General features: G+C 43.3%; 1 protein-coding gene across 1 annotated transcript in view; it reads left to right on the top strand.

Moving 5' to 3' along the window:
* The window catches only part of igsf11 (immunoglobulin superfamily member 11), a 242573-nt gene that overhangs the window by 120055 nt on the left and 106747 nt on the right, over nt 1-15771 (top strand). The window contains exon 3 of the mRNA XM_079558355.1: nt 9776-9939. Coding sequence (XP_079414481.1) covers nt 9776-9939 — 164 coding nt within the window. The remainder of the gene's footprint in view (nt 1-9775; nt 9940-15771) is intronic.

Raw genomic sequence — 15771 nt, 5'->3', positions numbered from 1 at the left:
GGGACAGTTGGGGTTTCATCACATAGCGAAAAGGTAGAAACAGTAGAAAGTTGTTACTGTTTAAGTTACAGCGAGTGTAGGCTATACATTGTGCTCGCTAAATTGTAATGGAATTGTTGAAATATTTTGTCTACTAGGGCTGTGTGTGCAGTTAGTCCAAATGGAGGTGAAATCGCAATCTTAAATGTAGTCAACTCTTTGTGTTTAATGGTCCTGGAGTGGAAAGTGTTCATATCTTGTTTGAGCTATGGTTTGTTAACCTCTTACCACCCACCTTAAAGGAACAGGCCACCGTTTTTCCATGCTGAGATATGTTCTTACCTGAGCTTAGACGAGCTGATACGTACCTGTCTGGTCTTTGTGTGTGCACGTGGAAGAGCGTGGTCGCTTCTAACTTCACTCCGTTCGGAGCTTTAGGGATACTGGGAGAGGCCAAATGCTGGAAGAGGCCAAATGCAAACTACTAACTTTGGTCATTTTGCGTGACTGAGTGCACGCACAAAGACCAGACATATGTATCAACTCGTCTAAGCTCAGGTAAGAACAGATCTCAGTATCGAAAAACGGTGGCCTGTTCCTTTAACTGAGCGACTGGACTTAAAGAGCTTGGCCACTATGCCGAGCACAAGTGCCTCCATCATTATCAACAACACACAGCTATCCGACACCGGGACGAACCAGTGCCTCCCCGACGGAGGGGGCCGCAACATCGGGGTCGTGGGGCTCACAGTCCTGGTTAACTCTCACACACCAAACACTGATGAGATTAACGTTAGGAAAAAGGCTGCTGCATTATGGTATTAGTAAGTACTTTTTATTGACCCATTTTCTCCAGTTCAGTTTTACCCAAATCAAAAAGCTTCTCGAGTGGAGATTGCAGCATAAAATCCAGTGTAACGCCTCATTTGAAAGCTAAGACCTACAAAACTGATTGTAGCTTTTTTGTCGCTTTGTTGCCCCTTTGTTGTCACATTTTTGAAGCGTTTTTTTTATGTTGTCATCATTGTGATTTTGTCGCTTTTTTAAATTGTGTTATTGTTGCTTTTCCGTCACGTTTATGTTGCTCGGCCATCACTCTTTTGTTGGATTTTCATCCTTGTTTTTGGTGCTAATTTGACGCTTTTTTTAAAGGAACTATACAGAGTTTTAAAAAGTTAAAAAACAAGTATTTTCCTCCCCCTACATGTTGCAGCCATGTCCTAATGTGTAGAATGAGCCCAGACCTGTTCACCACAACTGCCTCTAAAATCCCGCACTCAAAAAGTTGTTGCTTCGGGTCCGAAGTGCCGTCATGCACGAGCTTAATATAGAAGCGTAAGACCTGAAGTGGCAGTAGTGAGTATAAAATGGCCAACTTGCATCGAGCCCCTTTAAAGAAGATTTTTAATTTGCGTAATGCCAAGCTGGGCTTAGGCGGTGGTTAAGAGGTTCAAAAGGTCTTGTCTTTGTTCAAGAAATATATTAGCAAAATCTATGAATTGACACAAATAAATATGAGAGGGGGGATCGTTTTTTTTTTGTCTTTTTACTCAACCCTAATTTCTAAAAATAGCACAAGAAAGTCACAGCATTTTAAAGGTTTGCACTTTGGATACACTTTACCTCACAGCAAAGAGGCCCTGCAGTGTCTAATGTGAAGAATACTCTCTGTTCATCTTTAAAGGCTGGATGTACTTCTTCAACCTTGAAGTAGTAAAGTATTCCTCTCCTTACCTGGACTCCACCCTCAAACCCTGCAAGAACTCACTTCCTTGTGTTGGTTCAATCCCCGATTAATGACTGGGGCTGCATCAGGAAATCTTTGCACCTCTATTTCGAAACGCTTCCTTAATTCCAACCCCTTTGAACACAAGCCAATGTGAACCGTAAAAGTCAGTCAGGTGTGTGTCTCTTCATCATCAATCACTCCTTTTAACCGGGTGGTCTCATGGTTGGCGTGCGCATATCTATCTACGCGTCCCAGCAAACACCCCCCCCCCCCCCCCCCCCCCCCAACTCAACCCAACCCGGACCGGCGCTGGGGCCCTGTCACATCACAGCAGCTGTTTGAAAACCCAAATAAAAAGATAACGCCTATGAATAAAAGAGCACCATGAATAAAAAACACAGAGGATGCAAATGACTCCGCGAGCGAGGATTGTCTCTCTCTCGTCTATCCTGAAGTGTTGCATTCGCTCCGCATTTGTTCTGTTTCCTATCATAGCTGCACTATAGCCTGACTGACACATCCCCCCCCCTACACTTGCGTGAGGTGTATCTCATGCATTAATCAGCAGTGGTTTTGACACTTGGCTGCAGGAGTAGGGGAGGAGGAGAGAACGAGAGCTCCTCATACCTTTCACCACCAGCGTTGCCTGAGGTGACTCGATCAATTAGGCCTCGCCGGTAACACGGGCGCATCCTGCCATCACCCGGCAAGTATATCCCCCCCCCCCCCGCCTGCCCTCTTTTCATCGACTCTTCCCGCGTGTCCCTCCCAACAGGCCAGCTCGTGAATCCGTGCAGGAGTCGTGTAATACAACCAGGATGCTTGGTCCTTGCCCAGGGGCTGAACAATGCAATGGCGATTTTATTGCTGAAATAAAACAGTTGAACAAAACGGATCCGATCGTGCTTTGGGTTTTCGATTTTCCCACACTTAGGTGCATGAAAGTCCTTCATATCACCTTTCTGCTCACGCGCGATTAGTGCATTGTTTGATGAAGCAAAATGGCCTGTCCCTGTTGTTCAGACTTGCTCTGAGATGCACGTGACTCCAGTATTAGTCGAGGAGTTCATGCTTCCTCGATTGTTAATGCTGCTGGATTGGGTTTTTTAAATGTTGACTGTGCACCAAATATGGATTTTAATAGATGTTAGGGGAAAAAAAGCAAATAGATATTTCCCCAAACTCACGTGGTTCTAGAAATAAGTCCATAATTCCTACAGTCCTCTGCTCATGGTGAGTGAAAATCCAGCTTAAAACTAAAGATTTATTGACTTGTCTTCTGCAAATCTTTAAGAACAAAGCTATAAAGATTAGAAATAGAAAAAAAAAACTATGCTCTAAATGATCCTCTCTTTAAGCTGAAGGCAAGCCCGCTGGCATTGCCTCACTTTGCCCTGAGTAAAATACATCTTAAAGAAAGTACATCTGTTAAAAATGTTGGAGGGAATGAACAACTTTGTTTTGTCTTTGTCACCAGAGCGGATCTTAAGCCTTTCATGGTCGCGCTATTCCCACCACCTCAACCTGGAACCTCTGAAATTTCCCTAAAGCAACTAACGGGATTTGAGCTTGTTATTTACTCATGTCTGAACAAAGTCTGCCTTTCCTTCGTTGTAGAAATGTTCAAATATCGTCGACTGGACTGGGTTGCTTACACAAACATCTGTCCAAACAAAGGCCAAAGATTGAAAAAAAAAAGTAGGTGCATGTTCTATAAAACACAGACCTCTCCATTTTCACAATGGCACCCGGTGGGACGACCTTACGTCACTCACCTCACAGCGGATGAATTTTAAGGCACGTATTTCTTGTATCTGTCTCGTGTTTAAAGCCTGTAATATGGGGAATGGTGGTGAGTGGTGTGTGGAGCAGCAATGGCAGCTCGTATGGTGCTTCCTGCTTCCTGTCAGTCAGTGGATCTGTGCCCGGGGGGTGGCTCGGGGCACGAGATGGGAGCAAGATTTTCATTTCATTTCATTTATTTATTTATTTAATATGGACATAGCAATTACATTGGACGAACCAGATGCATTGTTTAAAGTGTTATAGCACATGTGCTAATTTTCAACACCTGTCCATAGGGGGCTTGATGTTTTGTCGATCGAAAAATACAGTGGCATGGCATGGTCATGCTGGTGGAAGGGGAACGGTTCATTTGCATTATATCTGCTTATTTGCCGGAAGACATGAGAAAGATGATTGGATTTCATGATAGACAGAAACAGATTAGGAGGAGTGTACAGTGAATAGAAATGGAAACTACTAACACATGAAGTCTTGTTTGTTTGTTGGGTGGTTTAGTTTCGCAAAGTGTGTTGAATACATAAATAAAACAACATAGGTACTGAACAAAGGGCAGTACCTAAGGCAGAAATCATCTTTTACAAATCCCAGAAGAAGGAAAAAAAAACAGACAGCTCAGTTCATCTTTTATTTGCCAGCTTGGTCACTGCATGATCCTATTTGCTCAGACTGAAATCGTCTTGTTCCCCCCCCCCTCCACCCCCCCTGTAATATTCTTTGGCTCTTTTCTCGTGGCTCCTTTTGTAAACCGCAAAGGCTGTACGGGCGAGCGTTATCTGCGTGGCCACATTCGACAGCGAGGCGCTAACCGTAACCGTATCAACCCGTTCGACACCGCGGTTTCTGGAGGAGCGAGCGACTCCGACTACCGGACACGCTCCCAGCTTTTTGGCAGAAGAGGAGCGCAGTAATGAGGCAATGCCAAGCAACTGCGGGCTCCACTTTATAGGATGGGAAGCTGTCAAGCCGTTTTATATCGCTCTCTCCTTTAGAAGTGTCCCTTAAGGGCCGCCGTACGCTGCAGATGACACACGTGTGATGCCTTTGACTCAGAGCTGATAGGGACAGTGGGTGGTATCGCGGGTCGGGTTGGGTTGGTTGGTTGGTTGGTTGGGCGGGTGGGCATGTGTCTCTGCTGAAATTGTGCATATATTTTCATGCCGTATGTGCGTGGATGGGGAAGTGTAAGTTTGTAAGATGGTTGGTCGTGGGAGCTTTTTGCAGGCTGAGTGCGCGGCGGTTTCATAATCTAGTGTTTTGAAATGAGCCCTCCAGCTGTTGTGGGCCTTAGAGAGAGCTGCTCGAACAAGGCTTACAGGCGAAAAGATGCTCCTTCTCTCTTTAGTACAGCGGGTTCGCCTTTTGCGCACCAAGTGGCACCTTAGAAGCACTTTGGTTTTCAGTGCCATCTTTATAAGGTTGAACTGATAAGCTTGACTTCACCCAAGTCGAAAAGCTTCTCGACTCGGAGCTTGCAGCCTAATAGGCCAGTGTAACGCCTCATTTGAAAGCTAAGACCTACAAAACTGATCGAAGATTTTCCTTGCATTGTTGCCATGCACGTTGTCGTCACTTTAAAAAAAAAATCATATTCTGACCGTTTTTGGAAATTTTTTGTCAACTTTTTTGCTTCGTTTTCATCCTTGCTTACATCTCATTTTCGCTGCTATTTTGAATCTTTTTATTTATTTATTCAAGAAGCTTTTAGATTTGGGTAAAGCCAAACGGGTAAAAATGTCCTCATTTAAGGCGGGGGTGAACTGAACTGAACAAAATTAAAAAGAGAAAGGAGGAGGAAGTTTGTCAATATTCTTAGTTTCCATTATATCAACAATAGGAGGACTAATAGTGTTGATTTGAGAAACTCTTTGTAACATGAACACTGTTCTAATTTAGAATACGAATACTAAGGCATTGAATAATTGTTTTAAAAAGCCTGCATAGTGCATAACATTGAACATTTAAACCAATATCCCCCTCAGTTTCCCCCCTCTTGACAATTAACAGCCAAACAGATGCTAGTTTGTCGGGGTTATAGTGTCTCGCGAAGTTCCTTCTTTTTTTTTTTTTACTGTTAATCCTTCAATAAGAAGAGAGATTAATAGCCTTGAGGAAGCGAGCTCTGTTCGCAGTGGATTGAAGATGAGATTAGAGGAGTGACCTCAGCAGCATCTTCATAAGGATGCTCTGTGTTTATAGACGTCATGCGGACTAATGGGAGGTCATTAGCTGCACTGAGCGAATGCAGAGGTGGGTAGATAGATGGTGCTTTACTTTATTATACTCCACGACTCCACCTCCAAGAGTCGTGGTCGTGCTATAGTCAAAGCAACTGTGTGGCAACTTTTTGCTTCTGGTCAGGCAGCGTATGTGTACCATGTGTGTGGATGTGAGAGTGCATCGGTTAGTTACCTTTCAAGCCATGTCTAATAAAACAAATGGAAAGTGCAATCAATCGTTGTGTGTCTTCGGTCCTTTAAAGTGACAGTCTGTAAGTTTTCAAAGTGAGGAGCGATACAGTGAGATTTGAAAGTAAAAAATCAGATTCCTCGCCAAACTTTAAATCATAACAACGCTGCCCAAGAAGTGACTTCCTGTTTCAATCCAGCACACCAAAAATAAAAGCACTGCCTAACTATTAAAAGACAAAACAATTAAAGTGTGTATTCAATGATGTTCTTGTAATGTAGCAAGTACCTGCAGGACAAACCAATGAGAAGAGCTGTGTACTTTTATTTTGGTGTGCTGGATCGAATCAGGAAGTCGCTTCTTGGGCGGCGTTGTTTTGATTTGAAGTTATGCACAGAGTCAATTAACCAGACAAAAGGCAAATGAGGAGAGCAGGAACAGAGTTTCCTGATTGGACCTGACTGGCTGGTTCACAGGAAAAGCTCGCCTCATTGGTCAACGCGGGAGGATACTAGATTCTGATTGGCTGCTGAGATCCGGGAAGGAGGGACAAAAAAAAAAAATACTTACTTTACATCAAAATGCAAGACCAGGTGATCCATTTTGCACATTTTATAACATGTGTCATACATTTAGATCACTTTAAGGTAGGGACTTGACTTGGACTTGGACTTGCACATTCAGGACTTGGCCTCGGCGACTTGGACTGGAGAAATTGCAACTCGACTACAAAGCTGCATCACACGACGATCCCTTGAAAGTGCATACAAGACAGCCATAACACACACGCCGCAATTATTCATAAGCCGTGCATTTAAGAGTTGCCTCAAACAAAATCCAAGATGACAGCGCTGATATAACGCTTTATTTTGCATAATTCATAAAGCACAGAGCAATTTCCGCGTAAGTATGTCTCAGCTATGGTTAAAAAAGAGCCGGAGCGCGCTTGTAGCCGGCGCTGAGGCTGTGGGGAGCGTGGTGTCTGCCAACGGGAGGAGAGCGTGGGATGTCCGGCAGGTTTTTGGGCCGACACAAGGAGCAACAAGCAGTCTGTCGGCGAGAATGAGACTGCAGTATTCAAAACTCGACTTAAAGGCGTCTCGGTGCATAGCATGTACGATTTGGACACTTTCAACTGAATGCCCTTTCTGTGTTGTTTGAATGTCTGTGCTGTATATTTGTAGACTCAGTGTCTGGTTTTGGAGATTGTAAATCCCCCTCTATCATCTGAACGCGATAATATCTCCCCTGCTTAAACGCTAATCTATACATTGAATTATGCATTGCGAGCGCGTGGCTGACATTTGCTTTGACAGCTCGATGACAAACTTGTGGTCGCCGGCGCTGCTGTTTGTGGCATGACCATCATCTGACATTATCGCTAACAAGGACGATTCGCAGGACATGATCAATTACGGCTAATCATATCAGTGCCATCGTCCGCCTCACCGCGCTCAGATAAGAGGACTTCCCGCCGCGCTTTTTGGACAGGGATACATGCTTGTGGGGGAAGATCTAACTTAATTTGAAGCGTAATGTCTTTAGCCGGTCTCGAAATAGGATCCAGCATGGATACATTTGTCAGCGCGGGTCTGTTATACCTGACAGCTGTGTTCGGATGAGGTGCATGGACGGTTTGTGGTTAGCAAACGGGGAAAAAAATAAAAAAATGTTTGTAGACAAAAATGGGCCGGAAGGAATCAGTTTTGGTGATATGATGTAAACATACAGACGACTATGCGTCATAACCAACCATAAACCATAAAGTTAACGTTAGCGTCGCTAGGTTCCTGGTTAGCATTGTTCAATTTTAGTATTTATGGGCGGTTGAACCACTTTGCTCCTCTCCATGTCTCTGTCTCTTTGTTTAGCATAAAATTATGTTCATAATTCAGCAATTGTTAAAGTAAGTGGTGGAGAAATGGGAGAAAGTTAATTTTCTCTTCTTTGTTTTCCCCCTCGGAGTGCTTCAAACATGACCATACTGTATGGGCAATTCCAAACATATTTGACGATCTGAACTGATGACCAAGAAACTGGATCACCTATATACTGTACACTTTAAAGTGACTGTAGAGTTTAATAATGTTAAAATTAAGTATTTTACATGTTCCAGCCATGTCCTAATGTGTAGAATGAGTCCAGACATATTCAACACAACTGCCTCTAAAATCCTGCACTGTCACTCAAAAAGGTGTTACCTCGGGTCCGAAGTGGCGTCCTGGACAAGCTTAATGTAGAAGCTGCAGTTACGAGTAAGACCTGAGGTGGCAGTAGTGAGTATAAAAATGACCAACTTTCATCTAGTCCCTTTAAGCCTTTTTTGTAGCTATTTGTCATTATTTATGGTTTGTTTTATTGTATTATTGTTTACTGAATTTAATTTAATGTATTTATTTATTTATTCTATTAAACTGGAGTCTATCCGGGCATAATGTGTGGTATTTCAAATGGCAAATAAACCCGGCTGGCACATCTTGGAACTGTCTCTGTTCAATTCTCTTCTTTGCACAAAGTTGGAAGGAAAGAAAAACAGATCTCTGCTCTTGAAAATGAATGCACTCTCTTACTCTTAATGCGGGATCTATATGCCCATACAGAATGTCAAAAATAAGCCTGGCTATCCCCAGTGGGCATGTTCTCTTATTAATACCAAGGTTGTTGCTTTGAAACAGAAATGAAGCGAGTTGTTTCAGACAAATGATTTACTCTGGAGACGCTCTATCATGTTTTCCCATTAAACTGCTACATGTTTCATGTGATCCTCCTCGGTGTGATCTCTGTTTGTCTCTCTGCCGAGAGACTTTCAAAAGACTGGCTTGGATCACAAGGCGAGCTTATTTTGCAATTGAGATGAAAAGTAGAGATGACAGTAGCAGAGTGTTGTGTATAACTGCTTATTTACTATCGAAATGTGCCATTTTTCCAGCAAAATGTTTTATTGTAATTGGCTTATGTTTTGACAGTGTTTCTCAATGTTTTCCCTCACTGGAGCCTCATTACCTGTCAGATAAAGTGTATAAAAGCTGTGTAAAACACAAGCCTGTTTTTCATTTTGGCAGCTTGGTAGATTAAATGCAATTTGGCTGTCTGCAGTGTTTTTCTCTGCGAGTGCTGCATGCCATCTCGTGAAATTAGTCAGATTTTTTGTGACCATGACTTTTTTGAAAGCCTCGCACAATCGTGGGGTTAAGAGAAGAGGGGATTGGGCATTTTGCAAACAATTCCACGCCACAAAACTTGGGTCATCATCACAGGTTATGGCATGGACTATTTAGGGTGCATCAAAATGAATGATTTCTTGAGGAAGTGCCACTATTCAGTGATTATATATGCATAGGGAACTTCAAGAATATGAACATGAATGTGTGCGGTCTGTGAATTAAAACAAAAGGTGTTGGAGGTGAAAAGGCTTTGTAACACTTTTAATATTGTCACGAAAACAAGATATGTCTAAAAACGAAGAGGTGGAAGGAGTTTGTTGTTTCAATGCTTCAAAGTGTTCCTCTTTTAGCCAACACCTCGACTTTTCCATGAATGAGTTCCAATTGAGATAGAAAATTGAAAAGACCTCGTGCTACTAACACAAGACGATCAGATAGGTTTGAGCATTGTCGAGGTGATATGGTGTTTCATTGCTCGGTCGTATCTGTTCCTCCCTGGCTCCTTCTCTCCATCTGAATGTGTGAGCATAGGTTGAACAGTGAAAAAGACTTGGTACTAGAGACACAGACATATATCCAAAGTTCCTCCCAGGTCCATCTGAACGCGCTCCATTGCTCTGCGTCTTATCTGTTTGCCCCTGTCCTCTCCGGCGCCCTCTCTGACCAGTGCTCTACCTTTCTCTCTGCGCAGTGTGTGTGGAGGCCCTGGATGTGACCGTGTCCCAGAGCAGTGTGCAGGTGGCGCGGGGCCAAGCTGCCGTCCTGCCCTGTTCGTTCACCACCAGCGCTGCCCTCAACAACCTCAACATCATCTGGATGGTCATCCCGCTGTCCAACGCCAACCAGCCTGAGCAGGTGCGTCCCTCATAACGCTGTCAAACCCAGCAAACGGAACAATTAGCATCCATTTATTCATTTTTGCCCTTATTTTTTGGTTTGTTTTATTCTTTAACCTATAGCTAGACTCCAAATGGTGAAAAAAGGATTAAAATAAAGTAAAAACAAAGTGAAACACAATTATCATTTCTACGTTAATACATTTGCTGGGCTTTTCAGTCGTCACTTGGAGTCTCCTTGCTCTGTGTTCTCATATCACAATTTGTTTTGCACAACCACTGTATATGCATCATGTGGATGGCCTGCCGACATTTCAGTCCAAACAGGTACAAAATGGCCCTTTGACATTAAGGTGTGATCAGATACAGCACAAAGAGACAAATTAAAAGGTCAAACCCGTCTAAAACCGGACTATTAAAAATGGGAGCGTTCACACAATGCATCTACAGCCAGCTTTGCAGCACCAGATAATTGATCACACTGAAGTCAGTGACTAATGCTAACAGAAACACTGCTCCTTAAATGTCACAGGGATAAATATCACTGGGATCAATTCAGATTGACTTCAGGTCTTTTATTTGTAGGACTGCAATTTCTTTATGCTTGCGTACAAGCTTCCAGTGCATCTGTAAAACTAAGCTGCAAAGTGTGCAAAAAAGAATTGCTTCTCTTTGTAGCGCATCTGACCGCACCTTGGTGTTAGCTCTAGACACTGTGAGGAATGATAGTCAGCAGTAATAGACGTGACCTTTGAGCAGTAGTGTATGATACTCTGATTGTCTTAGAACAATAGTTGTGACCTGCAAATGAGTTTTTTGTTTGTTTTTGACATTTCCTTTGTTAGACATCGCGCTTGAATTGAAATCAGGGAGAATGTTCCTCATGGTGTTTAATTCAAGATTATACAGTATAAAACACCCACACTACTAGATCTCCTGCATTGCTTTAGTCCTGAAGAGTAGCTGATCCAAAGGTCACCAGTTCGACCACTGCTTACTGTCACCCGATCCGCCTTGCTTCCAGCGGCTGAGCATGAATGAGAGTGTGATTTTTTGTGTGAATTGTTCCTTGAAGCTCTGTGAATGCTTAGTGCAGTCGCCATGAAAATAGCAATCCTCAAAAAAAGCATTGTGTACAGTATATGTCCAATAATGGCTCTGCTTAAAGGAACAGGCCACCGTTCTTCCATACTGTGATATGTTCTTACCTGAGCTTAGACGAGTTGATGTGTACCTGTCTGGTCTTTGTGCCTGACCGTGGGAGATCGTGGTCGCTTCCAGCTTCACCCCTGTTTGGAGCTATAGGAATATACTGGGTGAGGCCAAATGCTAACAACATCTTTGGTCTTTTTGCGTGACTGAGGGCACCTAGTTCTTCCATGCTGAGATATGTTCTTACCTGAGCTCAGACGAGTTGATACGTACCTGTCTGGTCTTTGTGCGTGCCCGTGGAAGAGCTTGATAGCTTCCAACTTCACCACCCGTTTGGAGCTTTAGGAATATACTGGGAGAGGCCAAGTGCTAACTATATCTTTGGTCGTTTTGCATGACTGAGGGAACGCACAAAGGCCAGACAGGTGTATATCAACTCGTCTAAGTTCAGGTAAGAACATATCTCAGTATGGAAAAAAAGGTGGCCTGTTCCTTTAAGCGCCCGATCCCTGATTGCTGATTGCCCTCACAAAGAATGAAAGACTTCCCTTATTTTTTCCGGATAGTTATGGTTCAAACTCATTCCAAACTTTCTGACTGCTTTTCACCATCCCACGAGTTTAAAGGCACAACACTGCCACGGTAATGTAAACAAAAACGGCTAATCTCAATAGCGAAGTTCACACTCAATTAAAGGGCTTGATAATTAAATGCGCCGTAAACGTTTACGATATATATGGAAGGACTTAACAAGTTTTTATCAAACTCCTGGAGAAAAATGGTCCGTTCAAAATGTAGCAGTGAACATTAGGCCGTTCTTGGCACTAAAAAGACGTAGTAAGTACCGAGCTGCCCCTTACAACTTACATCATATAACAGCCTCATTACTTTCCCACATGAGAAGTGTCTAAACTCCCCCCCCCCCTCTCCTCCTGTCTGGCACGTTCCTGTGTAATTTCTCTCACCTTCTCTCTCTGTATCCTGGCCCTCGCGTCCTCTTCCTCGTCTGCGCTTCCGTTCGACTTGTTTGAGTGCAGCTGCGGGCCGTATGCGCGCTCACCTGCCTCCCTCCACTTTGAACCGGCGAATCCAAATAACACAATCATTTTATGCACTAATTACCACTCGCCCACTACAGGCTCTATACCGCAGCTGTTCTCTCTTCACACACAGAAAGAGCAAGAGCAAGAGGCCAGTGTCAGGCGAAGGGGCTGCTGGTGCACGCACACACATGCAGGGATTATTTATATTTACATAGGCGTGAGCGTCGCCAAAGTGTAAAAGATGACCGTGCATAATGGACGCATAGGCAGTCACACACCTGGCGTAAAGTTATATATACTGCGTGAGGTTGAACGGACGCTCATGTGGAGCTGATCATGTCACGTGCACATGGATGAAGAGCTGGTGACGTCCAAAGCGCGTTCGGTCAAAACAGCTGATACATGTTTCTGTGCTCTGTTGCACTGTGCTGTTACGCGTGTCATCAGGTCACATTGCATAATGCTTGAAAGCAAGTTTTTTGCTCGCTTTCTGATCAGAAAGCGTTTTTAGACCCCTGTACTTGACCCAAGCCCTGAAAAATGTTGCTTTAGGAAGGGCATCAAGGTATCATCCTAAAGGGCCTATATAACACAACTTTCTTATGACACCATGTTATAATGTTTTATTCTCATCAGAAAACAGACCTGAAGTGGTGTTTTGTTTTAGTAAACCTGCATATTTAGTCATCTTTTTCTAAGTTTCATATATACATTGCTGCTAGTGGCTGGTGTACTAAACAAGAAGGTGCTCCCTCTAGTGGCATTTTGATAACTGATTATAGTACTAAGCAGTATTTCTCCACATATACAGTTGTGCTCTAAAGTTTACATACCCTGGCAGAATTTTGGATTTTTTGACTATTTTTCAAGAATATGAAAGAAAACACAAATAACACAGCTGATGGCATAAGTGAACCAGCTCCATATTTCACAGTAGGTCTGGTGCACTTTTCATCAGAGGCCATCATTGGCCTTGTTGACAACAAAAAAGTGCACCATACCCACTGTGAAATATAGAGGTGGTTCGCTGATGCCACCGGCTCCAACAGAATAAAGTGAAGGTCCCGTTAGTGATCAGTCTCCTGATCTCAATATCACTGAACCGCTGTGGGGAGAGCCTCATCCACAACTACAACAAAATACTCCAAGCTGTCATTGATGCGAAAGCATCCAATACACAGTATTAAGAACTGGGGTATGTAAACTTTTGATCAGGGTCCATCCATCCATCTTCTTCGACTTGTCCGTTGCTGGGTCGTGGGCGGGGACTTTTGGAGCTGCCCAAATCACATTGCACCAGCTCCTCCTGAAGGTGGTGGGTCCACAGAAGGACGGCCTCATGACATTTTGGTATTTTCTTTTTTCATTATGATTTAAAAATAGCAAACTCACTTGTTTCACCATAAATTGCTTCACACAACTAATTTCACTATGAGTGAAAAAAAAAAAAAGTTTTTGTGTAATCATCGTTCATTCATAGTCTTTGAAGAAAAAAATGTACAATTCTGCCAGGGTATGTAAACTTTTGAGCACAGCTGTATGTTATTTTAACTTAAACTATAAAAAGTCTGTATCAAGTCTGAATAATGGAAAATACCTGTAATAGAAACTAACTGAAAGGTGTATTTTCATTATTTATAAACAGAAGCAAAGCAAAACAAAAAGTTGCAAAATCTCCACTACTAGATAATACTAATTGTTAATTATTTCAGATGAATGTACGTGGCAAGACAATGTTTCCTCCATATTTCCTTCATTATTGTTCCTTCACACTTCATATTTCAATCATACTGAATATATTTCTTAAGATTACAGCTGATTATTTGATCGGATAAACTTGAAATGTACTTTTTCACTTCTGCAGCTCTGCCCATCTCCACAGCAGCGCGTGCCTGCCCGCCACACACATGCACAGTCGTCACATGTTCACATCTGTGCATTGTCACCAGGTGCCCGCGACCACACATGCCTGCACCGCGGCGTTATCGGCCCGCTGTGAGCTCGGCGAGGTGGGCACTGACAAATGAAGTGCCTCCAGTACAAGGTCATTTCGGAGGAAACCGTCGTCGTCAGTGATTAAAGTTGATGCTAAAAGCCATTAAGAATTAACTCAACACCAGTCTGTCACGACCCGCATTAGCCGCTCTCCCAGACCACTCATTCACGCCGTTAAATCTTCTCCCTTCATATGTACAGTGTTATTATTACAAAGGCCTTGATATACGACGCAAGCCATTAGGCACTTGACAACTTCTCAGACGTGCTTGTTCTGTGTCGACCCCGTTAGCACAATGTATGTTTAGCCACCATGTCTTAATGTAGTCCAGGCCTTAAAAGCCGGTAGCCTGCAGATTATGGGCTGTATAATGTAATGGTTCTAAGTTATGAAGTGCGGCGTCTGGAGTGCGTCAATGATGCTAGAAATATGGTAGATGACAGGGCGCCGTGTGCTGTTTCAATGTGAGCTCGTATACAGTCGAACATGAAATATTGGTTTTTGTTGCACGGTTTGATGTGTTGCAAAAAGCAGAGAGCACTCCCTGTTCCTCAATCCGCCGGCTGCCAGTTGGAACCTTAGTTTACGTTGTTGTTTTTTTTCCCCCAAACATAGAAAATGTATTTGGTTATTGTAGCCGTTGCCAGTAGAGGGGTGCGCACTCACAAGCCCTCGGTGTTGGGACATCATCAGCATAAACGCTATCCACCTTATTGCGTGGGCGCCGCCATGAACTGTGCCCACCCATCCACTCCTATTAGTTTACATAGGACTGGAATAGTCAAGATACAATCAGTTCTACACGGACACAAAGGCTGTTTCCCAACTCATAGGTGCCTCGCCTTGGTGTTGAAGGCAGTACTTTCAGACTTACTTCCTTTCAGTCCAAGGCAAGTGTCCTGCCTTGGTCCAAAAAGAGCCGCTTATGGAAGACACTTCAGAGCTAAAGGAAGTGGCATCGCAAAATAAAAAAGGAAGTTGTGTTTCGTGCAGGGGAGGATCTGCTGAGGAGGGGGATTCTGAAGGCTGGTGGAGTGGAAGTAATTGTATTTTTACCTATAACTACAAATATATAAATAAATAAATAAATAAGAAGCAGTCAGAGACGATGAAACCCATCTGAGTGCCTCATAGCAATTAAATGCAATGCCCACGAAACAAATGAAGTTCCTTTACTCCAGCAGCCGTGACATTTCCTTGTATGTCTGAATCAAATGATGCACAAGAGCCGTGGTGGATTATGGGTGATTTTGGCTGGAGCAAGGCAGTGAAGGCAACACTGATGTATCCTTGGTAAATTAGCCACATGCTAACCAATGAGAGGACACATGCCCCTGGACGATTTGAACATTGGGCGGCGAGTGATGACGTAGATGCCTGACCACGCCCATTTTTGACCAAGGCAAGGCACAGGCTGTCTGAAGCACTGTTTAACTCAAGCTCAACGCAATTCTGGCCTTTGTTTTTCACAGTTTCATCAAAAAGAACCATGCCATACTTTGTTGTCCTGACTGATAAAGTGTCACTTGCACGAACAATATGTATTTCTGCCATATTTTCCATCACGAAAAAGCTTTTTCTCATTCAATTAGTACAGCATTCTTCCCGACCTAAAGTGCAATTTCTTTCATTTGATCATTTTGTGTGAAACCAGGCCCCC

Source organism: Gobius niger (assembly GCF_951799975.1).
Source record: "Gobius niger genome assembly, chromosome: 1".
NCBI lineage: Eukaryota > Metazoa > Chordata > Actinopteri > Gobiiformes > Gobiidae > Gobius > Gobius niger.
Note: the sequence above shows the minus strand (reverse complement) of the source record. Positions and strands in the feature narration are given on the sequence as shown.